Source organism: Canis lupus, chromosome 33 (assembly GCF_011100685.1).
Source record: "Canis lupus familiaris isolate Mischka breed German Shepherd chromosome 33, alternate assembly UU_Cfam_GSD_1.0, whole genome shotgun sequence".
Classification (NCBI taxonomy): domain Eukaryota; kingdom Metazoa; phylum Chordata; class Mammalia; order Carnivora; family Canidae; genus Canis; species Canis lupus.
Window position 1 is genome coordinate 7,303,579 of NC_049254.1, and position 25,808 is coordinate 7,329,386.

General features: G+C 34.3%; 1 protein-coding gene across 4 annotated transcripts in view; it reads left to right on the top strand.

The window, feature by feature from the left end:
* TBC1D23 (TBC1 domain family member 23) overlaps positions 1-25,808 on the top strand; it is a 56,693-nt gene that overhangs the window by 15,877 nt on the left and 15,008 nt on the right. For 2 of the 4 annotated variants that reach the window (XM_038582597.1, XM_038582598.1), the window contains exons 1-13: positions 2,424-2,581; positions 4,321-4,432; positions 5,552-5,657; positions 6,848-7,052; positions 10,363-10,486; positions 13,670-13,794; positions 13,886-13,932; positions 14,730-14,833; positions 16,107-16,229; positions 17,545-17,637; positions 19,977-20,147; positions 22,373-22,415; positions 24,370-24,476. In XM_038582597.1, the coding sequence (XP_038438525.1) occupies positions 2,439-2,581; positions 4,321-4,432; positions 5,552-5,657; positions 6,848-7,052; positions 10,363-10,486; positions 13,670-13,794; positions 13,886-13,932; positions 14,730-14,833; positions 16,107-16,229; positions 17,545-17,637; positions 19,977-20,147; positions 22,373-22,415; positions 24,370-24,476 (1,503 nt within the window). In that variant the 5' untranslated portion in view covers positions 2,424-2,438. Of the gene's footprint in view, positions 1-2,423; positions 2,582-4,320; positions 4,433-5,551; positions 5,658-6,847; positions 7,053-10,362; positions 10,487-13,669; positions 13,795-13,885; positions 13,933-14,729; positions 14,834-16,106; positions 16,230-17,544; positions 17,638-19,976; positions 20,148-22,372; positions 22,416-24,369; positions 24,477-25,808 lie in introns of those variants that run through there. The other 2 variants (XM_038582599.1, XM_038582600.1) reach the window with 1 other exon arrangement.

Consider the following 25,808-nt stretch of genomic DNA (forward strand, 5'->3'; position numbering starts at 1 on the left):
GTGTTCAAGTTTTCCAGTTTTCTTTTGGGTATATAATCAGAAGTGGAATTGCTGAATCATGATAGTTCTATATTTTAATTTTTTGAAGAATAGCCATACTGTTTTTCCATAGTGGCTACACCATTTTACATTCTCACCAACACTTTTTTTGGTAGTTTCTCCACATTCTTGCCAACACATTTTAAATTTTTATTTATTTAGTTATTTTTTGATAATAGCCATCCCAATAGGTCTGGTTTTGATAGACTTGATTTTTAAATTCTTTCAGGCCTTCTTAAGAAGAATAAGTAGTTAATAAATAATATGTATGCATCATACACTTAACCAGTTGAACTATTGATTTTTATGTTTAAAATTAAGAGACCATCATATAGAGTCAAAAGTTAAAACAACTGTAATGTCCATTAACTGGTGAGTGGATAAATAAAACGTATTATAGGGGTGCCTGCGTAGCTCAGTTGGTAAAGGGACCAACTCTTGATTTTGGCTCAGGGTTATGATCTCAGGGTCCTGAGATTGAGCCCCAGGGTCAGGCGCCATGCTGGGCATGGAGCCTGTTTGAAATTCTCTCTCTTTCTCCCTGTCTCCTCCCTCCATGCATGTGCTTACATTCGTGAGTGTTCTTTCTCTCTAAAATAAATAAATAATTGTAGTAAATTGTAGTATGTGTGTGTGTATGTATATATATATATATATATATGCAGTAGAATATTACTTGGCAATAACATGTACTGGTACATGCTACAACATAGACTTTGAAAACATTATGCTCATGCACAAAGACCATATAAATAAGATTTCATATATAAAATGTCCAGAATTGGGGCACTGGCTGGCTCAATTGGGGGAGGATGCAACTCTTGATCTTGAGGTCGTGAGTTTGAACCCCTGTGTTGAGTATAGAGATTACTTAAAAATGAATAAACTTTAAAAAATAAATGTCTGGAATAGGTAAATGTGTAGAAACAGAAAGTAAATGGTTGCCAGAGGCTGGGAGCAGAGTGGGAAGGGGTGGAAAATGACTAATAATGGATATGGAGTTTAATTGCAAAAAGATATGTATAAAAAAAATTAAGAGGTGAACTAAGCCTTGCTTTCATCTCCTGTTTGGAATATGTACAATTAAAATTCATCAATTTTTGAAATTATAAGGAAAAGTTTCTAGAACATGGTTGAGGAAAAACAATGTAGAAGAAAGTGTAGGGGTGCCTGGGTGGCTTATTTGGTTAAGCATCGACTTATGCTCATGGCTTAGTCCATGATCTCAGGTCCCGGGATCAAGCCCCGTATTGGGCTCCTCGCTCAGTGGAGGGTTGGCTTGTCCCTCTCCCTTTCCTACTGTCCCTCCCCCTGCTTGTGCTGTCTGTCTCTCTCAAATAAATAAATGAAATCTTAAAAAAATAAGAAAAGCAATATACAGTATCCCCCTCCCCCCAGCAGATTTTCTGATTTTAACTTTTAGGAATACAACACATGTAATTTAGTTGCTTTTAAAAATTATAATTTCAGACATATTCATTGTATGGCTAATTCAGAAAATAATTATGTACAGAATTTCAAATTGAATTTATTGTTCCTAGAAGCATTTAGAAATCTATAATTTGTAGTGCTTGAGAAATTCAAGTCCCCCTCTCATCCCCTTTTAACTTTCATTGTGCAAATGTTTCCATGTGCTAGAAGTTACCATTTGGTTGAAGAGGAAAAATCTTCCTCAGTTGTTAGCTTAAGCATTAAACTAACTTCATATGAATGTAGTCCCATTGTTTGCCTTGCCATAGTTTTAAAACAACTTGGGTTACAATGCTTAGATTAGGTGATTTTGCCACAAAACATCAGGTGAGGGAATAAATATTCTATTGTGTTCTATTTAGGTTTTGAAAATAGGTCATTGATACATCATCAACAGTAACATATAGCATTATACTAACAAATAAGGATTCGGTTCATAGAACCAGGAAAAGGTGCATTTCTGTTATTTGCTTTGAATTTGCTTTGCCATGAGTCTTCTGAGCAAAGTAGACAGTTATTTTTTGGACTAACTGGGATAAATGGACAAGGCCTGTATTTTTCTATTTTAAGACCTGCCTGAGTATGCAGTACATTTCTACCAACCTTTAGACTGTGAGGTCAATAAGAAGCCTCCATATTCAAAGAAGATTTAAAAATCCATAACCCACCCAATGATATTCCACAAGACATGCGTCTTGCTTTTGGATGTTAGGTATTGCTTATTCAAAAGTAGAAGGAAACTTGGTTTAGGGGAAGGAACAGTCTGTTTCAGAGCGAAGTGCCATAGAGTTCCTATCTCTCGATAAGAACTTGATCCTTAAATAAATTATTTAATTTCACTATTTTCAACTCTTTTTCTACTTTTACAAGTACATTTGTAATATTGAAAGTCTGATAACTGAACTTTTGAATACCTTGTTCAGAAGATAATGTTACTCTTAGTGAGAAATTCCTTTTACTGCTTAAGTTGGGGCATTTTCTGGTTTCTTGTTCAAGGTTCTATTGCAGAGACCATATCTGAGGTTCCCTGGGGGCAGCAAAGGACCCAGTGCAGCTGTATCAACAGAGATGTGTGCGTACATTATGATGATTTGAAAAGTATGTTGAGGGTCGGGTGTTTTGCCCGAAAATACTGACTTTGTTGTCTAGATAGTAAAGGATTTTTGGGCAGAATTACTTCCAAAAGGAACCAAGAAATGGAAAAGCTCTCCGTTTCTATGGTAGAAGAATTCCATCTTGTACGGTGGTGTTTTCACTTCATTTATCTATTTGATCGTGAAAAATATGGTGTTTACTCATCAAAGGTCACATTCCATTTTCTTTGTTTCATGGTTACAATCTTTCAAATTCTGACAGGCTGTCTTGTATGCTTTGGCCAGAATATAATAGATCAACCCCATCTTTACCAGCTGTAGGCCTGAACCATTAGTAGACTTGAAACCTCTTTCCCTCACTCTCTCCTCCACACGGTGGTGACCATATAGCAAAAGAACAAAATGTTTCTTGTATGGTTACTAGTTATTTTCTTATTCTTATGAATTTTTAGTAGCTTTGTTAAGAAATCTCTCAAATTTGATCACTGCATTTGTGTTGAATATGATCCCAAGTATTTACATTTTCATTTAATTCCTTCCTCTTAAGAGGGCAACACTGTACATTTAAACTAATATTTTTGGAATCCTATCGATAGGGAAGATGTACATTGTTTTATTGAGAGAATGTGGAATGGGAGTAAACTTTTTCTCAAAACCACCTACACACACAAAAATGTGACAAGTGTCTTGATTTCCTGATTGTAGTGGGAGACTCTGCCTTTCAGGCTGCTTCAAAGAATTTTAGAAATTGGCTGAGTTACGAATTTTTATTGTAAAGATTTCTTGTGTATTGTATATTAAAATTATAAATAATGAAATTTCAGCTTTTGAGAATTTTGAGGAATTAGTTATTTTAAGTTGTTATTTCATGACTAAAAATTCATAACATTTGTGAAAGTTTCTTTTTAAATGTATTCTTTTTAACCATGTACAATTTGTTTTCATGTTTAATTCTCTCTTTAAACATGGTAGGCTGTACATAACTGCCTGATGATTTACTTGATGATGTATTGCTTTGCTTAAATATGTAATACAGTGATGCCTTTAGAGTGTTTTTGTTCTTCTAACATTACTTGGACACTGTAAGCCAGGCACTGCTCTAGGTATGATTTCTGTATAAAGTTACATACTAAGTATTCCCATATTGCAGTGCTTTGAATTCTTGGTTAGATTTTATAATTTCTCCTCCTTACGAATATTTAGCATAATACTAGAAACACAAATTTTGGAACCCGACTGTTAAAATTTAAATCTTGGCTTTAGTACTTTCTTGATAAGTGATCATAAGCTGTATAACTCCTCTTTGCTTCAACCGTTGCATATGTAAACTGGGGCCAGTGATGATTGTGGTTACTTCATATAGAGTTGTGAGAATTTAAAAAACACAGGCACAGTGTTTGGAATAGTGTCTGGCACAAAGATAGTGCTATATAAAGTGTTAGTCATTACTATTACCATGAGTCGTACTATTACCGTGGCTTTTCAGTGCTGTCAGCTTGCATGCACTGTCTTCTCTTTTTAAATTTCTTTAATCTTAGAAAACATAACCAAGCTTATTAGAACTAAATGCAAAATAAGAGTAAGTTGCGTGAAACGTGAGATTCCCTTTCAAGGAACCTTCTTTTCATAGATAGAGACTTTAGTAAGCCATGCTTATATATGAATCTTACATGGGAAAAAATAAGTAACATTGATCTATTACGGACTTGTTTTTTAGGGAAAAAGATCTTGAAGAAGCTCTGGAAGCAGGAGGTTGTGATCTTGAAACTTTGAGAAATATAATTCAGGGGAGACCACTACCTGCTGATCAGAGAGCCAAAGTTTGGAAGGTAACTGGAAACTAAAACAAACTGTAATCACTTAAGAAGAACATTTGAGAATTTTTATGTTCAGTTGTTGACATTGCAGAAAACTTATGAGCATGCTGCGTCTAGAGAATTTATCGAACAGAGCAACTTATTGAAATGTATGTTTCTGTCATGTTTGGTTATTTAATAATTTAGAATTTGAAAGGCAGTGTTTTTTGTTTGTAGTTATTAGAAATGATGTCTATGAAGATTGTTTAATGAAATGGGAAAATGCAAACAGTGAGTAAAATAGGATTTATAATTGTAGCTGGAATTACTACCTCAGCTATGTTAAAGACAGGATGGGGAGGGCACATAGGTCTCTCTGGCATTGGAATTATACGACATTTTACTTTGTTTATTTTTCTCTTTGGCTGTTCTCCAGTGCATGTGTATTATCATTTTTTTAAATTTTAAACTAAGATTTTGTTATGATTATAAAAACTCACCTTTGTTAAAACATATAAGCATAGGAAAAGATAAAAATCATTGGCTATCACCTATAAGTAATTATGTCTTGGCATATATCTTTTTATATTTTTCTTCTCTGCACACATATATATATGTAACAGAAATGGAATAATAACTGTATGTATGTAGGATTCTGAATGTTTTGTTATAGAAATTTAAAACACATACAGAAGTAGAGACCTGTATAATGAACCCCCATGACCCATCTCTCTTTTATAAGGACACTAACTCCATTATGAGGGCTCTACCCTCATGACCTAATCACCCCCCAAAGGCCTCACCTCTAGATAACATTGTATTGGGGATTAGGTTTCAACATATAAATTTTGTGTGGGCACACAAACATTCAGTCTCTAGCATTGACGATATTTGCTTCAAATAAACAAATTTATATATGCTATTCATTTGATTGACATGAAGTAATAAAATTTAATGTGGGAAGATGTAAAATAATTGTGTTTGTTGCAATATGACTTAAGGGATCAGCATTTGGTGGAGTGTAAATACATTATTTTGTAATCTTAGAAGTATGCATTATTATTTCTAAATTCAGGACTTTCCACTATTACAGCATATTTTTCAAGAATGAGAAATGAAATTTGAAGCTAGTTGCTTTTATCTTTCTTCCAGATTGCTCTAAATGTTGCAGGAAAAGGTGATAGTTTGGCATCATGGGATGGTATTTTAGACTTGCCAGAACAGAATGCCATTCACAAAGATTGTCTTGAGTTTATTGGTAAGTTTAATAATTGTTTCCAACAGTGAAAATTTTGAAAATAATATTTTGAGGTAGAAGAGTTAATCTATTAGAATCATTTTGTTATAATTTGAGATATGTTGAGTTTGTGAAGGGCTAGTACATAGTTTCTTACGAAAGTGAAATTCTTATGAAGTGATGTCTAGTATTTTTAAGAAAGAGAGTCCAATTTATAGTTTTTTTTAAACTGTGTGTTCAGGTCTTCAGCTACCTGTACAGTCTTGTTGCAGTTTTAAAATTGTTTTTTGTGTGTAAAGATCTGTATCATTGTATATAGTCTGCACATTAAAGGGCTCTGTGTTCTAAAAGTCTATTCATCATAGGTAATGATCTGCTATTAAAAAAATAACTTTTAAAAAAATTATTTATTTTTAAAAAAGATTTTATTTATTCGTGAGAGACACAGAGAGAGAGAGAGAGTCAGAGACATACAGACAGAGGGAGAAGCAAGCTCCATGGAGGGAGCCTGACACGGGACTGGATTCTTGGGTCCCCAGGATCACGCCCCGGGCTGAAGGTGGTGCTAAACCACTGAGCCACACAGGCTGCCCCCCAAAAATAACTTTTATAAGTCATGGGTGAAAAATTTCCAGTCACTCCACAAGGTCTTTTTCAAGATTAAATGATTTAGTTTATACTTTTAAATTCATCTGTAGTCTTAGTATCTTTCTGTTTCTCTTTTTATCACATTTTAGTTAGGTTTTGATTAGATAGGCTTTTCTCTGCTAACCACAAAAGAAACATTATTGCTGGTGTGTGCAAAGGAAAGGGAATTTGGTCGTAGAGAATGAATTCCCTTCCCTGACAAAGACATAGAGGCAGCTACCTATCATGGGGTAGACGATAACCTGCTGTTTAGAAAACACCTTTTTACTTTCCAGGAATATGGATTAAGCCTATCTTTCCTACCTATCCACTTTAGATTATCTGAAGTTCTAATGTTTAATATATATATAAGTCAAGTATTATTAAGTTGAGTTAGTAAATATTGAATATCTAGTAAATACTGAATAAGTATAATGAAACATGTGCTTTCATATAGTTTTATTTTGCCCTTGTCATGCTCCAAATACACTAAGGTAGTATGTATGTTTGTAAATAAGTGTTATATGCATTAATGGCATCACTAATGGGCCCTTGGTAACTTAATTTTGACACTTCTTTTCTAGAACAGCTTTCAGTGCCAGAAGAGAAGGCAACAGAATTACTTTCGGATATTGAATCTGTAATTACCTTTTACTGTAAATCACGTAACATTAAATACAGCACATCCCTTAGCTGGATACATCTACTAAAGCCATTGGTGCATCTTCACCTTCCACGCAGTGATTTATACAACTGCTTTTATGCTATCATGAATAAGTACATTCCCAGGTAAAATACAATTTAGTTATTATGGTTTTAAAAATGAATAAATGTCTAATTTGCTTTGAACTGAAGTTTTTAGATTTACTTTGGTGGTAAAGGAAGAAGTTCAAATAATTTTTAGGGTTGTTTGAGTCGTAATGGTTATTTGACTTTATTTTTGTGGTTATAAATCTTTTTTTATATAAATCTTTTTTTAAAAGGATTCTTCAGTTAAGGATTTATGCTTATAGAGTTTATGCTAATTTTTTGGTATCCCTATTTTAATTTCTTTCCTTATAAAATAATAAAAACATTAAATGCCTACATGGAAAGTAAAACTTTTGGAGTGCTGCCTTAAGTGAGGTGCTGGCATTATAGCTTGGAATGTAATCCTAGATATGCAAGCACTGAACAAATAATTAGAAGTGTGCTGAGTATTAGGAAGATGAAATATAGAATGCTATGGGAATTTTTTTTTCGCGGGGGGGGGAATGAGAGAGGGAGAGAGAGAATCTTTTTTTTTAAAGATTTTTAAAATTTATTTATTCATGAGAGGCACACAGAAAGAGAGAGGCAGAGACACAGGCAGAGGGAGCAGGCCCCATGCAGGGAGCCCAATGTGGGACACGATCCCTGGTCCCCAGGATCACGTCCTATGCCGAAGGCAGCACCAAACTGCTGAGCCACCGGGGCTGCCCTGGAGAGAGAGAATCTTGAGCAGGCTCCATGACCACATTTTTATTTACTCATTCAACAGCTGATTGGACATTTGGATTATATTCACTTTTTGACTCTTACGAATAATGCTGCTGTGAACATTTGTGTATAAGTTTTTGTGTGGACATATATTTCATTTCTCTTGGGTATGTACTGAGTTGTGGAATTGCTGAATTATACGGTGACTGTATGTTTAATTGAGGAATTGCCAGCCTTTTTCACAACTGTATCACTTTACATTCCCACCAGTAGTGAATGAAGATCCCAGTTTTTCCACATCCCTGTCAGCACTTAAGAAAAAATTATTGTAGCTATACTAATGAGTATTTGGTATCTCTTTATGGTTTTGCTTTGCATTTCTCTGACAATCAATGATGTTTAGCATCTTTCATACACTTGCTTATTGGCTGTTTGTATATCTTCTTTTGGGAAATGTCTGTCTGTTTAGGCAAAGAACTTTTAAAATACGCATCTGTCCTAACGTATAGCAGGGTAGAGAGCCTCTGTGCTACCTTGAAGCCATAGTGCTTCATGTAAGTAAAACAGACCCAGAGATACCAGGAGACAGGGCTACTATGATCATGGAATTTATATTTGAGACTGGAATTCAAATACATCTTTCAACTCCTTATATTTTACCACGACTTAGCATAACAGAGCTAGTGATAGCAAGAAAGATGATGTTCCAGCTTTTCCTCTAAAAGATACTGGTGGTGGTCATTAGCAGTGGTGCAGGAGGGAGGATTTACACTGAGCTGTGTAATACACTCTCTTGTTAGGTTCCTCTAGTTACTCTTTGTGAGTTCCATCTGTCACACAGCACTCCAGCAGTGGTCAGTGTTAATGCCCTTGGATAGAACACAGCCCCACAAAATGCTGCCAGAAGAACTCTATTGTAATATATTTTATTACAGATTCAATATAACTTGGGTAGAATCCTCTGGAGCACAGTGCTGCAGCAATAGTACACAGCTGTTAAATGAATAGATGATGTTGCAGTGGCTGACTCCCTGAGATGTCCTGCTAGGGACACAAAGTAGGCGATTGTTGCTACATTTTTATGTCCCTACACTACTGTCTGCTTCTGTGTTTTGCCTTAGCAGTCAGTTGCCTTGCGTTTATAGAATGGGGAGAGTATTCAGACAAGGGAGGAGGTAAACTTGCCAATATGAATCCAGTTTCTGTCTCTGGGCATCTGAATTAACAACCTAGGGCTTTCTCTACAAAACTTCCCTGTCATCTACATTATCCAAATAAGCTACAGGTTCATATTCAATCCTGGCATTGATCTCAGATCTTGGTTATATAGAAATTACTTTTCAGTATTCCCACTTAAATAGCATTTGATGACATTCTTTTTTTTTTTTTTTTTTTTTTAAGATTTTATTTATCCATGAGAGACACACACACAGAGAGACAGACAGAGGGGCAGAGACACAGGCAGAGGGAGAAGCAGGCTCCCTGCAGGGAGCCCGACGGACTCGATCCTGGGACTCCAGGATCACACTCTGGGCTGAAGGCAAGCACTAAACCGCTGAGCCACCCAGGGATCCCAGCATTTGATGACATTCTTTATCAGTGCTTCTGTGTTAAAACTGAGACATTCATTAGTTTTTTCACATGAAGCCTTTTATTTCAGTTTCTTTACAATTTGTTTTTTAGAGACTGTACCAATACCAAAATACCACTTGTTGCAATACTGAGTTATATATAGAGAAGAGTAATATGGCATGACAGTTTAATACAGTTTCTGTGTAGAGGTCTTAGCTGACTTCTTAGCTCTGTGGCCTTGGGTGAACTACCTGTCTACAACTAAGCCTCTGTTTTCTCTACTGTAAAATGAGGAAAAAATAGTAATTATTTCATAGGGTTGCTCGTAAAGATAAAATTTGATAACTTTTGTAAAGTGCCTGATACAGTGTCCAGCACATGATATTTTCTCAACAAATACTTTTATTGAGATGGTCTGTTCTTTGAGCTGTTTACATTTTTTATTGATTCATTAGACACAAAGGAAGAAGGAAAGTAGTTGTTATGTTGCTTGATAAAGTGTTTTGTACCTCTTGGGATTTATTCTGAGCAGTAGTACCCAGGCTACTTCAACAGCTTCTAAGGTTCTGGCCCAGTATTTTATTCATCTGTGGCCATTTTACACTTTTACCTGGGTTAAGGGACATCCCTACTTGAGTATATTAACTGTGGAGCTAACCTGAAGCCTTTCTAGGAGTTTTCTCTTATGTAGGGAAGAAGAGGGCTTGACTTCTTTAGAACTCTCTAGATAATCCTTTTGGGATCCAAAAGTTATCAGAATAACCTAAATGATCCTGCTGTTTGCAGTGGTCCCTGCAGTGCTTTTGTTTGAGTGCTCCCTGAGTTTACCTAGAGAGAATCTCCCTAGAGTTGGCTGTAGACCTGCTGTTGCTGCAAACTTTCTGTCAAGTCAGGTTATGTTAGATGTTCTGAGCCTGGTTCTGTCAGATAGGCTTATTATAAATGCTGTGGTGTTCAGGTGTTTTGGGGGTGGGGAGAGGAGGTGGGGTGGGTGTTACAGGAGGACTGGTTACTAATATGACCATTTCTGACCCATTAATGCAAAAACCTTGCTTCTCTTGTCTTTTAGGGATTGTTCTCTGAAGGGAAGACCATTTCATCTTTTCAGATTACTCATCCAATACCATGAGCCTGAGCTGTGTTCTTTTCTTGATACAAAGAAAATTACTCCAGACTCCTATGCACTCAACTGGGTAATAAAGTGAAAGTAGGAACACTTAATGAAAAATAGCTTTCTATAAAACTATAGTTAGGGTTTTTTTTTACCCCCAAGTAAGAAAAAAGAAAAATACTAAGTTACAGACCATTAATATTTAAACCAAAGGAGTAAAATTTTTGGCACTTCAAAAATTGTTTTTTTAGCTCTTGATTATGTTCAGATTATTTAAAGTGAAGTTTAGCCTTTTGTTGTTTTACATACATTACGTATATATATGTTATATATATATTGTATATGTGTAATATACATGAGGTATATAAATGCAGTATGTGCAAAATATATGCATGTAATATATGTAAATATATGTATCAGTTCACTTTAAAACTTTGTGTGATTTAGGTATTGATGGTGTGTATGAGAATTGATATCTAATCATGAGGAAAATGTCTTAAAGATTGTCAAATGATCAGTATAAAGGAATATAAAGTACATCTCAGCTGTATTCTTCTACATTTATATTTTCAGTGGGAAGTTTTATTATTCTAGGTCAGTGGTTCTCAGACCTTTTGGTGTCAGACCTCTTATATTCAATATTTGTTGAGGATCCATATTTTATATGGATTATGTTGGTTAGAAATTAAAACTAAGAAATTTAAAATATTCATTTAGAAGTAATAAATCCATTACATGTTAACATAAATAGCCTATTTTCCTAATGCAAAATAACTATTTTTCAAAAGAAAATTAGAGTAATGGCATTGTTTTATATTTTTGTGAATCTTAGTATTTGGCTTCATCACAGATAGGTAGATTCTCATATCTGCTTTTTATTCAATCTGTGATGATACTATGTACTTCTAGAGCTCCTTGGAATACACTTTGAGAACTGCTCTTCTAGGTAACTTTTAAGATGGTTTTTTTTTTTTTTTTTTTAAGATTTTTCTAAAACAGTGATTAGGTGCTAGAAGAATGTTCAGAAATTAAACATATTCCTTGATCATGTCTTAACCTAATTTTTCTTCAGAAAGGATTCCTTTGTGCCACATAACCGTGTGATTTAAAACAGCCCCTGAACCTCAATTTCTTTATCTGTAAAATGGGAATAATAATAATACCTATCTTAGAGGGTGAAGGGATGAATAAACAATCAAGAAATGGAACTTAGAGAATTCTAACTGGTTTCAACTCTGGCATATTATCTCAAACTGCAACAGCCTATTCTTAGTTCTCAGCCACAGTCTTGTTGCTTTGAGTTAAAATAATAAAATACCTGTAAAGTTAAGCTTATCTTTTTTTTTTAAAGAGTGAATGTGCACATATGCACAAGCAGAGGCAGGGAGGGGCAGAGGGACAGAGAAAGAGAGAATCTTAAGCAGGCCCCCTGCCCAGTGTGGAGCCTGACGTGGGGCTCAGTCTCAATGCTGAGGTCGTGACCTGAGCCCAAATGAAGAGTCCGACACTTAACTGACTGAGCCACCCAGGACCCCTACTGTAAAATTACGTTTTCTCTGAGATACATATGTTGCCATTCAATGTACTTATTTGCGTTGAAGTAAAAAAAAAAAAAAAAACTATTTCTTGTAAGCATCTTGATATCTTAATAGAGGTCTCTCCTGTCACATGCCTCAGAAATGCCATTTCTGTTGCCAGGTCTCTGAATCAGTCCTCAGTGCTGGTCGTAGATTTTAACTGAGTACTAAAACAACTGATCTGTCTTCAGTGTCCCAAATAGTTTGTTCTTGCTACTAGTATCATGTCTATGGAATGGAGGTGTTTTTTTGTGTGTGTGTTTTTTTTGTTTTGTTTTGTTTTGTTTTGTTTTTAATAATGAGGTGCTACAGTTAAAACTAATTCCCAAACCTTGAGGACCTATAACTGTGAGTAATGCAGTGATAGCTGTAGTTTGCCAAGTGAGTTTAATGATGACAATATATTGTGATTTTGTTTTTATTACATCTTTGGCTATTATAATAGTGGTCTTACTTGTAATGGTAATTTTTAAAACAACAACAAAAAAATTAGTAGCACCATATTCTTTTTTTTTTTTTTAAGAGTTTATTTATTTATTCATAGAGACACAGAGAGAGAGAGAGAGAGAGGCAGAGACACAGGCAGAGGGAGAAGCAGGCTCCATGCAGGGAGCCCAACATGGAACTCGATCCCAGGTCCTCAGGATCACACCCCAGGGCTGTAGGCAGTGCTAAACCACTGCACTACCGAGGCTGCCCAGTAGCACCATATTCTTTAAAAGCTCTGTGGTTAAGTGTAATGGCAGCTAGCTGTGGAATATCAGGTCGTTTTTCTAGTGCAAACACCACCACTCACCAGCTCTGTGAGTGTGGGTAAGTTATTTAACGCTAGTCTATTTCCGTACCCCAAAAACGGGAGAGAAAAATGTCAACTTTGAAGGCCTGTTGTGAGAATATTTAAAATAAGTGATAGTTAATAAGAATATGTGACCGTTTATTACTGAAATATGCACTAATGCATATGTTCCCATTAGCCATTAAAAATGTAAATTTAAACCTCTAGATGGAATTGTTTCTGTATCTGATAAAAATGGAATACTTTAAAAATATCACTGAATTTATACAATTTGAAACACAGGCTCTAGAGAAACTTAAAGAACTCTCATTTGAAGTGGAAAACCATAGAGCTGAAACATACTGAGGGATATAAATGTTTCATTTGTTTCAAATGATGGGCAAGTAAGCTTTGGCAGCAGTTCACCATTATATTGTCATTAAAACTTTTCTCTGTGTTCTTAGATTACTATGTTTGATCCTTATCATTACCTTATAGGTTACGGACCATAATAATTGTGGTTACCTGTGGTTATCAGTTACCCTGATAGCAGTAGTTATGCTAGTTATGCTATGGCAGATATGTGCTGGTTACTTTAGATATTTCTATCTCTCTCTTCACAACAATGGTAGAAGAAGAATAGCAGTATTCCTTTTTTTTTTTTTTTTAAGATGTAGAAATGGAAGCTTTAGAGGTTAAGTAACGTGCCCTGTGTCACACAGCCAGTAAGTGGCTTCATTGTGCCTTGAATTCACATATTAGGCCTTTGCATTACATACAGCAAAATTAAGCTACACATTAAGCATCAGGTGCAGATAATGTGATATAATGTTACTTACACATATGCTTTCATACTTTTAAAAGAACAGGTCATTTCCAGTGGTTTATGTCTCATTTCATTTCCTGATTACAGCTTGGAAGCCTTTTTGCATGTTACTGTTCCATTGAAGTCACTCAGGCAATATGGGATGGATATCTACAACAAGCAGATCCATTTTTTATTTATTTCTTAATGTTAATAATCCTTGTTAATGCAAAGTAAGTATCAAGTTGCTTAGATTTTTCTCCTTTCTATTCTCAGGGTACTCTGTTAATATTTAACTCAAATTCATTTGTGTCTCTTGTACAGAGAATTTATTTTAGCACAGGAGTCTGACAGCAAAGAAGAAGTTATCCGTAAGTATCACTGTAGAGGAAATACTTCAGGTCACTGAAACTTAGGTTCTTCATCTATAAATTTAAGAGATTAGTCTACAGAACTCTGAGGTTTCATTCAACTTGTACACACTCTGCAGGTGCAAACTTTAAGGACTATTTCCTTCAATTTTGCCATCTTCATTCATTTCATCCATATTTTTTCACTGTTTCAGTTCTTTTTCATATATTATTCTGGTTTGTTTCTTCATATCAAATGGCCTCCTCTCTCTCTCCCGTCTTCCCTTCCTTCTTCCTTAATTTACCCTTCAGTACTCAGATTTCATAGTTATTTCCATTGTGGAAATTTGGTTCTTTGGGTTCTCCCCATTCTAGCACCCACACAGATTAATCTGTCTAGTGCCTGCCACTTTGTACTATAATATAGTGTTTATCTCGCTACATATAATGATTTATTTTTACATTTCTCACACAAGACAGAGTTCCTTAGGTCAGAAACTATTTCTTAGTCATTTCTTATTTCTAGGGGCCCTGGCACTTCGCGTGTTTGTTAAATCATAGTACTGCCATCAAAGCTAATGAATTTGATTTGATTGCCAGAACTTTTTTTCACTAACTGCAGAATTACATTAACAGTTTCAGCTCCTTTGGGGGAACTCCACTTCTTCTCAGGCAGTTTTATAGGCATTGCTGTTGAGATTCCATCTATGTAGTTTTTATTATGTTTGAAGATATTCTAGCTTTGATATGCAAATAATTTTCATGATTGTATTCATCACAATTTTTTAAACGTTCTCCTATCTATAATCCTTTTTCAGAGTTCTTGGAAAATACTCCATCCAGTTTGAATCTAGAAGATATAGAAGACCTTTTCTCTCTGGCTCAGTATTATTGCAGTAAAACACCAGCTTCTTTTAGGAAGGTAGAAGACAAGAAATTACCAGCTTCAGTATTTCACATTTTGTACACTGTTTTATTTATGTTGTGTCCACTTCAGTTAAAATACTCTAGGTTGTCACTCTTTCCTTTCTTGTTATGTGTTGCAATTTGGGGGATTTTTCACTGTAAATACTCTCCCTAGTAGAGAAACAGACAAATTAAAAAAGATAGTATACAAATATGCTAGGAACTATTTCACTTCAACTGTGATGATTAGTTATTTCTGATCATGAGAAGTTTGAGGTACTTCTTAAGCTAGTGCTTTCTAGACTTTAAAAATTTCAGAAATCTAATGGAGAATGTGTAATTATGCCTCCTTTATCTGGAGTTTAGCTTTGTACAATTTTAATGATATAAAGCTGTCTCATGAACAAAAAGGGTCCCTTAGCTGCATAGAGACTTAGAACCTTTCTTAAGTGCTTTCCAGTGAAAGGACACCAGATCAAAAACAGGAGTGGTATGAGCTCCTAGAAAGTAAAACTCCAAGAATCAAAAGCTAATAGTGGAGGAGGCATAGAATTTATTATCTTTATTTATTTTTAGGCATTCTGTAATAATGATTGCTAATTGGTGGTCATGTCACTGAAACATGATAAGGTTAAATTATGTTCAGTGTAATATGTTTCAGAAGGCAGACAAAAGCATTTCCCCTGAAACTAATTAATTAAAAAAGAAGTTCATTTTTAGGGACTAATTTCAGCTATTTTAATAATTGCCTTATGTAGACCACCTCAGTTCCTAACAATATCAAACAAGTCAGATGATAGGATAGTGGTTTAGGATGCTCAGTGAAAAAGAAGTCTTACCCTTTTCTTTTCAGTCTTTTAAGAGGAACACCTTTTATTCTTCAGACATAGTAAATAATCTGCACTACCACTTGCTAATTAAGTCAAGCTGTGGATCAGTGTATTATGTAATTTTTGCCTTATTTTGTTTTTGTTAGGTTAAAATATGAAAAGTCATAACATTTTAAAATTTTAATATTTCACTCCAGGTGATATAGAAAAATAGCTGTGTAGAATGTTTTATCTTTTTAAAGTCTTTTATTTTGTGTGTACTGACAGGGAGGGACTTGGTATACAGCCTTTTTGTAGCCTTCGGCCTATAAGATTCGAGATGATATAATATTCAGTTTTAAAAATCACATGACTCAGCGTTATAAAATTATTTTATGTTTCATCATGGTTTATTAAGAATGTTCTTTGGAAGAAAGATTAATTTTGTTTATAATGTTATAAAAATTTCTTTTTAAACAGGATAATCACCATCTATTTGGTAGTACTTTGTTGGGAATTAAGGATGACGATGCTGATCTGAGTCAGGCTCTCTGTCTGGCTATCTCGGTGTCAGAGATCCTTCAAGCAAATCAGCTTCAAGGGGTAAGTAAAGAAAACCCACAGTTTGTCAGAAGAATGTTCCTTTTAAATGCAAGGAACCAACATTTCCTCCCTTTGTTGATTCCCACAAAGTTAATTTACTATAAAATGTAGCTGTTTTGCTTTTTTTGAATGGTTAATGTGTTTAATCTTCTGCCCACATGCTCATTTTAAAATGACCAGCTTGTGTGTTATTTTACTTGTCAATAATTAATTATGCTTGACATCTATTTTTGTAAATTGCCAAATCTTTTTTCATATTTTAACAAAGCAATTGAGGTTGTATAAAGTACTTAAAAAGATGGATTTAGCATTTAACAGTAATTATACAGCTAATTGGATTACATGATCTAGTGCTATAGAGCTTATAACAAAGGAGAATTGAGGATATGCTGTGCTGTCTCCTGCATCTCCTGCATAAAAATCTAATGAGCCAGTTTTTTCAGTATATGTTCTTTATTACCAGTAGTGCAACAGTTAACCATGGGTGGTATGTGTATCTGGAAGGTGGGGTGTATTTCCAAGATGAAGAAGAATGGGCATAGAAAGACAGGCATTTCATAATAGATTCTTTTAAAACAAACATTTCACATATTTTTTCTTAATAGAACTTAATTGTTTTGTTTTTTTCTTAAGATTTGAGAGAGAGAGAAAGAGCGAGCACAAGTAGGGGAGGGACAGAAGCAAACTCCCGCTGAGCAGGGTCCTGATCCTAGGACCCTGAGACCATGACCAGAGCCCAAGGCAGATGCTTAACTGATTGGGCCACCTAGGTGCCTCTTATTAGAACTAGTATTAAAAAATAAATGAAAACCAGTAATCCATTTTAAATCCTTCATGTGAATTTCTTCGGTTCAAACTGGCATTGCAGAACCTCCTCTCATCCCCAAAAGATGTTTAGTTCTTAAGGAATCGAAATTGCTGGCAACTTTGGGACTAATATGCAGAAATGGTAATTGTGCCTAGATCTATGTTTATAACTATGTAGTTTTTAAGTATATATTTAACATGATATACATTAAAAATTTTAATTCCAATATAGTTTTTTAGCTCAAACTGACATTCCTCTGCTACACATTTAAAGACTTTCTAGTCAAGAACAGTATATATAAAGTGTTTTTAACTGTTGAAAATGAGCATAGTTATGTAAGATCTTGAGGATATTTCTTGCATTGCTTCTAATTGGGTCCTCCTAATTCTGTGAGATCCGTTTTTTAATAAATCTATTCCCTCTCCTTTGCCTGAATTTGATATTGTATTATGTGAAATGTGACCCTCATGGCAAATTCCAGTATGTCAAATGTTGTTTTCCTCTTAGGAAGGAGTCCGGTTCTTTGTGGTGGATTGCCGTCCTGCAGAGCAGTATAATGCTGGGCATTTATCAACTGCTTTCCACTTAGATTCAGATCTGGTTAGTATAAATGCTAGTTAAAATTTTTATAAAGTAAGAGAATAAATAGGTTTTTTTCCTTTATTTCATAAATAAATATATATGTTCCAGATTGGGGACATTTTCTTCCTGCTTAAGGAAGGAGTCTCTGCCTATATAGCGAAAGTATTGTTTTCAGATTTCCTTTTCACCAGAACATTCTTCTGATAGGATACAAGATAGATGCAAACAGTTAACTATGGCTTACTATTGCCTACCATTGTTATGTCAGTAAATTCTAAACTTCTTACTGTGAGTTATCTGATGTAGCACTTAGCGTAGTGCCTTGCATCTAGTAAGTACTCTATAAATATGAGCTCTTACTATAGTTTGGGTAATTCTAAAACTGTTTACTACAAGCCTTTTTTCCATCATGAGTACTTATGCATATAATTCAGTATTTAATAAGGGTGGTATCTGGCATATCGGTGCTCGTTTGTTAAAATTGCTGTCTAAGGGTCACTTTAATTAAAAGAGTAGATGAATAAGAAATTAAATTTTATCAGAAATACTCAGAGTGAGATAGACATCATTTAAACTATTCTGGGTTATAAGAGCCTCAGGGATGGGGAAGACAGAGGAGTAACTCTTTTTGCTGACTATGTAGTTTGCCCTTCTTGCCATCTCATCTGAAAAAGGTGACATTGAAGCCTGAAAATGTGACAGTGAGGGGTTTAGGTGGTATTGAGAGGAAACTTACGAAAAAGAGAAGTAGAACCACTCAGACAATTTGGAGGGCTTTAAGTAAGAAAGGAGATCAAGATTGTTTGTATCCTGAAAGTGAACTCCAAGCCTTTCTCTTTGATTTGCCTAGGAGTGTTTAGATAGTCCTTCTTTTATGCTTATTTAAAAGTTTGCTCAAGTGATTCATGAATATTTGATTTTTTTCTTCAAAAACTCAAAAGGATATCTCCAGAGTTAACTATTACCACCTTGTTTAATCTTCCAGATCTTTTATTGTGTATTTATATCTTTCTTGTTCACTTTTTTTTTCACTTGATTTTTCACTCAGCAGTTCACTTGCTTTTTCACCAAACTGTTTCTTAGGGATCTTTCCGTTTAAGTATGTTCTTTCTTTTTTTTTTTTTTTTTTAATATCCCCACATTTTATGTATGTATGTATGTATGTATGTATGTAAGCAAGCAAGCTCTATGTGGGCCTCAGACTCACACCCCACCATCAATAGTTGCATGCTCTGAGCCAGCCAGGTACCCTAAGTACATTCTTTTTAATGACTATATAGTGATCTGTGGTAAAGATATACCATAATTTATTGCCCAGTTGATGTACATTTGGGTTATTTTCAGTTTTCTTATAATAAGCAATACTGCAGTTATATGCTTGTACACGTTTTGTGAACTTGTGCAAGTATTTCTGCAAAATAGGCTTCTAAAAGCCTATCTAAAAATACCACTGCATTATAGAACATTATCAATTATTTTTATGTTATAAGAATAATGGGTGAAAAACAGTGGTTAATTATTAGTGACGTTGAACATCTTTTTCTAAGTATATTGTTCTTATTTTGTTTTACAGATTGCTTTTCTTTGGTTTGTCCATTTTTCTGTTGGATTTTCACTGTTTTTTTTTTAAGATTTTATTTATTTATTCATGAGAGACACACAGAGAGAGAGGTGGAGACAGAGGCAGAGAGAGAAGCAGGCTCCATGCAGGGAGCCTGATGTGGTACTCGATCCCAGGACGGTGGGATCATGCCCTGAGCCAAAGGCAGACGCTCAACCGCTGAGCCACCCAGGCGTCCCTTCACTGTGCTTTTTATGTAGCCCTGTTATAACAGTTTTAACATATTTTTGTGGTTATTAGCATATCTGTTTCCTTGAGGGGAAAATATTAACTTTTTTCATCCATTTATCTTTAGTACCTAGAGTAGTGCTGATACAAATGTCTTCTCCTATTTCTGTCCTCTAAGAAATACCAAAGAAGTGGAAACTAAAAAATAGATCTTGTTTTAATGTATTGTTTTTAGTTATGGACCCTTCCTCTCAGTGTGAAAACTTTTCTTTTCATGATACCTAATGACATTATAGCTTATTTAAAAAACACATTTTTTTCTTAGAATATTTTCTTTGCATATTTAATCTTTGAATTTTCAACTTTTGTTTTAATGTATTATAGGTACATTTATATACATTTCTTTTCTCTGATCCCAGCAATTTTGTTTATAGGAGGCTTTATTCCTTTGTTTTTATGGTAGCTATTTAAATACTGTTTTTTTCCCCCTATAAGAATATTTCAGATTTGGAAATGTATGTGTCATATACCGTTATGCCACATTTTTAGTTTTTAAAAAATTATCTAGATGCTCCAGAATCCATCTGAGTTTGCACAGTCAGTAAAATCTTTGCTGGAAGCACAGAAGCAGTCCATCGAGTCCGGCTCCATTGCTGGTGGGGAGCACCTCTGTTTTATGGGCAGCGGTAGAGAAGAAGAAGACATGTACATGAACATGGTTCTGGCACACTTTTTACAGGTATGCTGACAAATTATTTCAGTTTTTGTTTTGCTTTGTTTTTAATTTATTCGACAGAAAGAGAGAAAGCACAAGCAGGGGGAGTGGCAGAGGGAGAGAGAGAAGCAGGCTCCCCACTGAGCAGGGAGCTCCACACGGGGCTTGATCCCAGGATCCCTGGGATCATGACTTGAGCCAAAGGCAGATACTTAACCAGCTGAGCCACCCAGGTGCCCCACATTATTTCAGTTTTGCTCAGTTGGTGCTATCACCTTTAAGAAGTTCCTATAGGTAATTTTCCACTGTTGCCTATGTTGTAAAATTTATATGTAGTTTCTCTTCACAGCTTATAGATTTTGTGTCTTGCCAAGAAAGGACTTCTTGAGATTTTTCTTACATGCTTATGTGATTTATTTTTTATGTTTAGGTCTTGAACCATCTGGAATTTATTTTTGTGTAATAAGTGAGGTAGGAATCAAAAACATCTTTTTCCCAGATAGGTAACCAGTTGTGCTATCAATTTGAAATACCACCTTTTTAATACACTGAATTCCTCAGTGTTTCAGGATCTATTTCTGGATTATTCTGTTGTGTTGCTCTTTATGTCTGTTCACTCCCTAGTACTTTTTACAGTAACTACATAATTTATTTTAATATCTTTACTTTGAAATAGAATAAATATACATGTATATTTTTCATTACACTTAGCCACCTTTCTGTGTTTGAATGTTGTCTTCAGCACAACTAATTTGTGTTAGTGATTTTATACAACCTGTTCTCTATCTGCTCTATAAAGCTTCACTTGGTGATGGCTCTTTTCTTTATAAAATTAGTTGTTTATTAGATATTTTATGATAGTTAATACATTAAAGCCTTCATTTTATATGACCCTAAACTATAGAATCGAAAAGACCACAGGCATGGTATTTATTGTACCAGCCACTCAATTTGGATCCTTTTCTGTTCATGTTGTATTTTATTGGGAATCTGGTTTGAGAAAATAAGTCTAAAGGAAAGACTCCTTGAAAGGTAAAATTACAGAGAATGAACAAGGCATTTGGGATGAGAGGGTCATAAGATAATTTTATATTTTATTAAAGGAGAGATTTTAGAATTTTACACAAAAACAAAAATAGTGACTCAGACTCATTTTACTTATAGATTTGATTGGCCTATTTAAAAAATGCTCTGGTATAAACTATATATTGTAAGTCCTGTCACATGGCAAGAATTTGAAATACTGTGAACTTCTTTTTATAACTCAAGTTCTTAATGTGGTTTTAGAAATTTTTTCCCCAATTTTTATCATAGGAAATTTCAAACATTCAAAAATAGGTAGAACTGAACCCTATAAACTCCTTAGAAAGATATAACCACATTATTATTATTATACTTTATTATAAAAAGAATATGTTGTTTAGGTTTCCCTGATTTTCCCAGGATCCAAAACAAGATGTTTTGGTTGAAATCTTTTAAGTTTCTTTTTAATTTATAGGTTCCCTTTCCTAATTTTTTTACTTACATATATCTGTTGGAAAACTGGTACTTTGTCCTATAGAGAGTTTCCCACATTATAGATTTTGCTGATTACATTCACATGATAGTGTTTATCGGCTTCTGTCCCTGGTATTTCCTCTAAGTTGGTAATTTTATCTAGAGACTTGGTGGGGCCAGGAAGTCCTGGGTGGTATGAGCTTTCATCAGAAGGTACATACTGCCCAGATATCTCTCTTCTTTATGTCTCATTTTTTCTTTGTCATTGTTTATTAGATCCATTATTTAGAGTAGTTTGTAAAATGGTAACATTCTGTTATTTCTTATTATAATTAGCTCTAATATTTGTTTTTATATTTCTTTTTTATGAGAGACACAACATATTTTGAAAGCTTTTAAAAACCACTCTAATTATATCCAAAATACAATTTAATTGGCTTTGGTTTGACTCTTTATTTCATTTTGGAACTATAATACAAATAAAATCATAGTCTTGTTAGTAGCTATGAAGTTGTCCCCTTCATTCCACCCAAACACCAGACCATACAATATACAAGGTAAATGAATGTATATCTTTTTGTCATCCTTCCAAAATGTCAAAGAAAAGAAAAGGTCCAGAAATCTAATGTATAACTTTATATTACATTTGTCAATGTATAACTTTATATTACATTTGTCAGCTTATAGAACTATGAGAGGTTTTAATTAAATTACATTTTGGAATAATTTAAATTCTGTTTTTTTTGCTACAGAAAAACAAAGAATATGTGAGCATTGCCAGTGGAGGATTTATGGGTAAGGTTTTAATTTATTAATTATTTTCCCTCCACTTTTCAGAGGAATTTATATCACCAGATCTGACTTGGAGTGACCAGATCAGTTAATGAATAAACTCTCTTCAGTCATTCTGTATTTTCAGAAAAGGCAAGGCCGCAGAACATAGAGATTACAGACAAACATAATAGACATGTGAAATGAGCAGATATTTAATGGAAGATTATTTCAATAGATAGGTTAATGAGCTCGTATTTGTAAAAAATTTTTGTAAAAATGCACAAAAAACTGTCTATGTGACTTGTCTTTATGGAGAACGTGGAATAGATAGGACTGGAAAACAAGGGTAGGAGGAATACATATACTTTTTGCTTTTTTGTTATATTTTATTTTTAAGCTACTTGGAAGTATTAGCTAAAAATATGGAATAGATTGGAATAAAACAAATAAGCTGATGTTTTCAAATCTTCAGACGAATATCTGGTAATCCAGGATAGTAAAGTAATTGACAAAATTGCTGCAGGCAAATATTTGAGAATTTATGAAGGATTAGGTCAGGGTAAAAAGATTAAAAAGAGCCTTTTTAAAATAAATGATGTTATTTAAGAGTACAAACTTGTGATTAGTAGATAAATAAGCTCTGGATCACTGTAAGTATAGTGAACATAGACAACAATATTGTATTATAATAATCAAACTTGCAGAGATTAAATCTTAATTATTCCCACCATAAAAAAGAAACACTAATTCTATGATGCGATAGAGATGCTAACTATTGCTGAAATGGAAATCATATTACAATATATAAATCATACATTTAATAATGTATAAATTAAATACCTTAAATTTATACAGTGCTATAGATCAAATATATTTCAATTAGGAAATAAAGAGCCTTTAATATTAAAATCAAATTAATATTTGTTGAGTAGTAGAATCATGAGTTTGAATCATGAGAGTCTCATAAGGATTAAGTTCTGACTTAAGATAATCTTGTATAACTTAGAATTAAAAAAAAAGAATTTTTGACAGATTGGGATCTATTTCCTTTTGATCTTTGTTGATATTAGCAAGTACTATGATTCCTGCATATTGTGACCTGATAACTAAAACCTTTGGGGCTCATACCCAGAGTGATTTACAAAAGGGGTTATTTATTTACTTATTTATTTAAAGATTTTATTTATTTATTCATGAGAGACACAGGGAGGCAGAGACATAGGCAGAGGGAGAAGCAGGCTCCCTGCAAGGAGCCTGATGCAGTACCCGATCCCAGGATTCTGGGATCATGACCTGGTCCAAAGACAGACACTCAACCATTGAGCCACCCAGGTATCCCCAAAAGGAGTTATTTTAATAAGTGGTGTTAAGCAAGTATTGGCCTTAGCCTCAGTGTGATTTATTAGGAATTTTGACAGCATGATACAAAACTTGGTTATTAAGCTTATCATCAAAAGCCTCTGAAAAGAGGTTTTTATAGTGTAGTCTAGGTTTTAGAAGCTTTTTTTAAATTATGTATTACTTCTTTTTCAAGAATAACCTCTCTTACCATATCAGTTAATGCCTTCTTTAATTAGATGTCTCTTTATGGTAAAACAAAAGCCACCATAGGTTTTCTTTAAATCCTTTCCTTTAATCCATAAAAATGTTGCTGACATTATCTCTTAATACTTGAAAGATTCCCTTCCAGAGAGGAAAACATCAAGCCTTTGTATAGTTCTTGTCATCCTTAAGGTCAATTATGAAAAATTGTACTTGTACAGAGGACTTTAGGAGAAAAAGAGGAAGGCTTTCTGTAGCTTGGAGTCCTTCATTCCTTTATAGAAGTACAGAAAAAAAAAAAAAAAACAGTAATTATGTCTTTGCAACCTCTTTGATTCAGCTGTGACATGATTTTTACATTCTCTGGTAGCAAATCTTTCCAAAAGGGGGTTGATATGTGAGCCAGGTTTTTTTTCTTCTTGTTTATCTTAAGCACTGCAGCAGCACCTGGCAGACATTAATGTGGATGGACCAGAAAATGGATATGGCCATTGGATTGCTAGTACCTCGGGCTCAAGGAGCAGTATCAATTCTGTCGATGTAAGTATATGTGTAGAATATGTCACCAGATTTGAATAAATGCCCAGAAAGGTGACTAACAGTTGAACCCTCACCATAACAGAAACGGAGTCAAAATATTTCAAACACACATAGTGAGGAGTCCTGTTATTTCAAGGTTAATGTAATGATGGAACAGGCCTGCACATCTAAACTAGCCAGGAGTTCTGGAGATCCACCTGCTGAATTCTGTCCAGCTGCAGTTTGTATCATCTAGTGACAGTTGTCTGCTCAGCTTAAATACCAGTGGAGATAATACTGAGTCCTGTGATTAGCTGGGACTCCCAAGTGATCTGGTTCTAGGAGTCTCCCAATTATTGTGAGCCAAAAGAATGCTGAAGCTGATGGCTGCAGGTCCTGCAGACCATGTCTATACCCCTCCCCACCACAAATTGACAGGATTACAACTTCAGCCCATCCATATTTGCAAATGGGCTAGGCAGTAGAAGACAGAAACTGATTGCCAGTCCCATTATATCTTATTTTTAGTTATAGAGATGTAGGTTTCTACAAGATTTTGCTATAGTGGGTATATTTACTTGTCACTTTTCTGTGCTTCTTTGGAAATATTTGGGCAGTAAGTCTTTTGTGCTCTTTCAAAAATATTTTATGTTAATTGATGTCATTAAATCATTTTCGTAAGAAATAATGGTCCACGTCGAAATAGAAGGATACTAGTCTGGCTTACCTTGATGTTCAGGTTTTGTCTCTACAACTTACTTTCTTCATGATCTACAGCAAGATCTTTCCAGCTCTGGTTTCTCCCTCTATGCAATTGAAATGATAACAGAACTTTCTTCATGATGATGTGAGGATCAAATATACAAGTGTACATATGGTGTTGTATGTGTCACATATTTAATAGCAGTTATCATGAAATTATAACTCACTGGATGATTACTATTTACCTTCAGCCATATAAGTTAAATCTATTGTTGTTAAATTACCAGCAGATAAACCTCTGAAATTTATTTTCAACTTAATCCTCTAGGTATCTAAGAGCTCTTCATGTGAGATCACCATTTATTTAATTGTTTGCTGTTTTTATTTTTTTTTTTTTTTATTTTTTTTTTATTTTTTTTGCTGTTTTTATTTTAAATAACTACATAGTATTCCACTGTATGGATGTATATATTATAATTTATTCAGTTAGTCCCCTATTTATTATTTACACTGCTTTTAGTTTTTTGTGTTATGAACACCACTATAATTAATTTTTGTAGTAATATGTTTACATATGCCATAATTACTTTGTTATAGAAGTAGAATAAGTTCAAAAGATTACATAGCAGAATTCTTAGAATTTTGGATTAT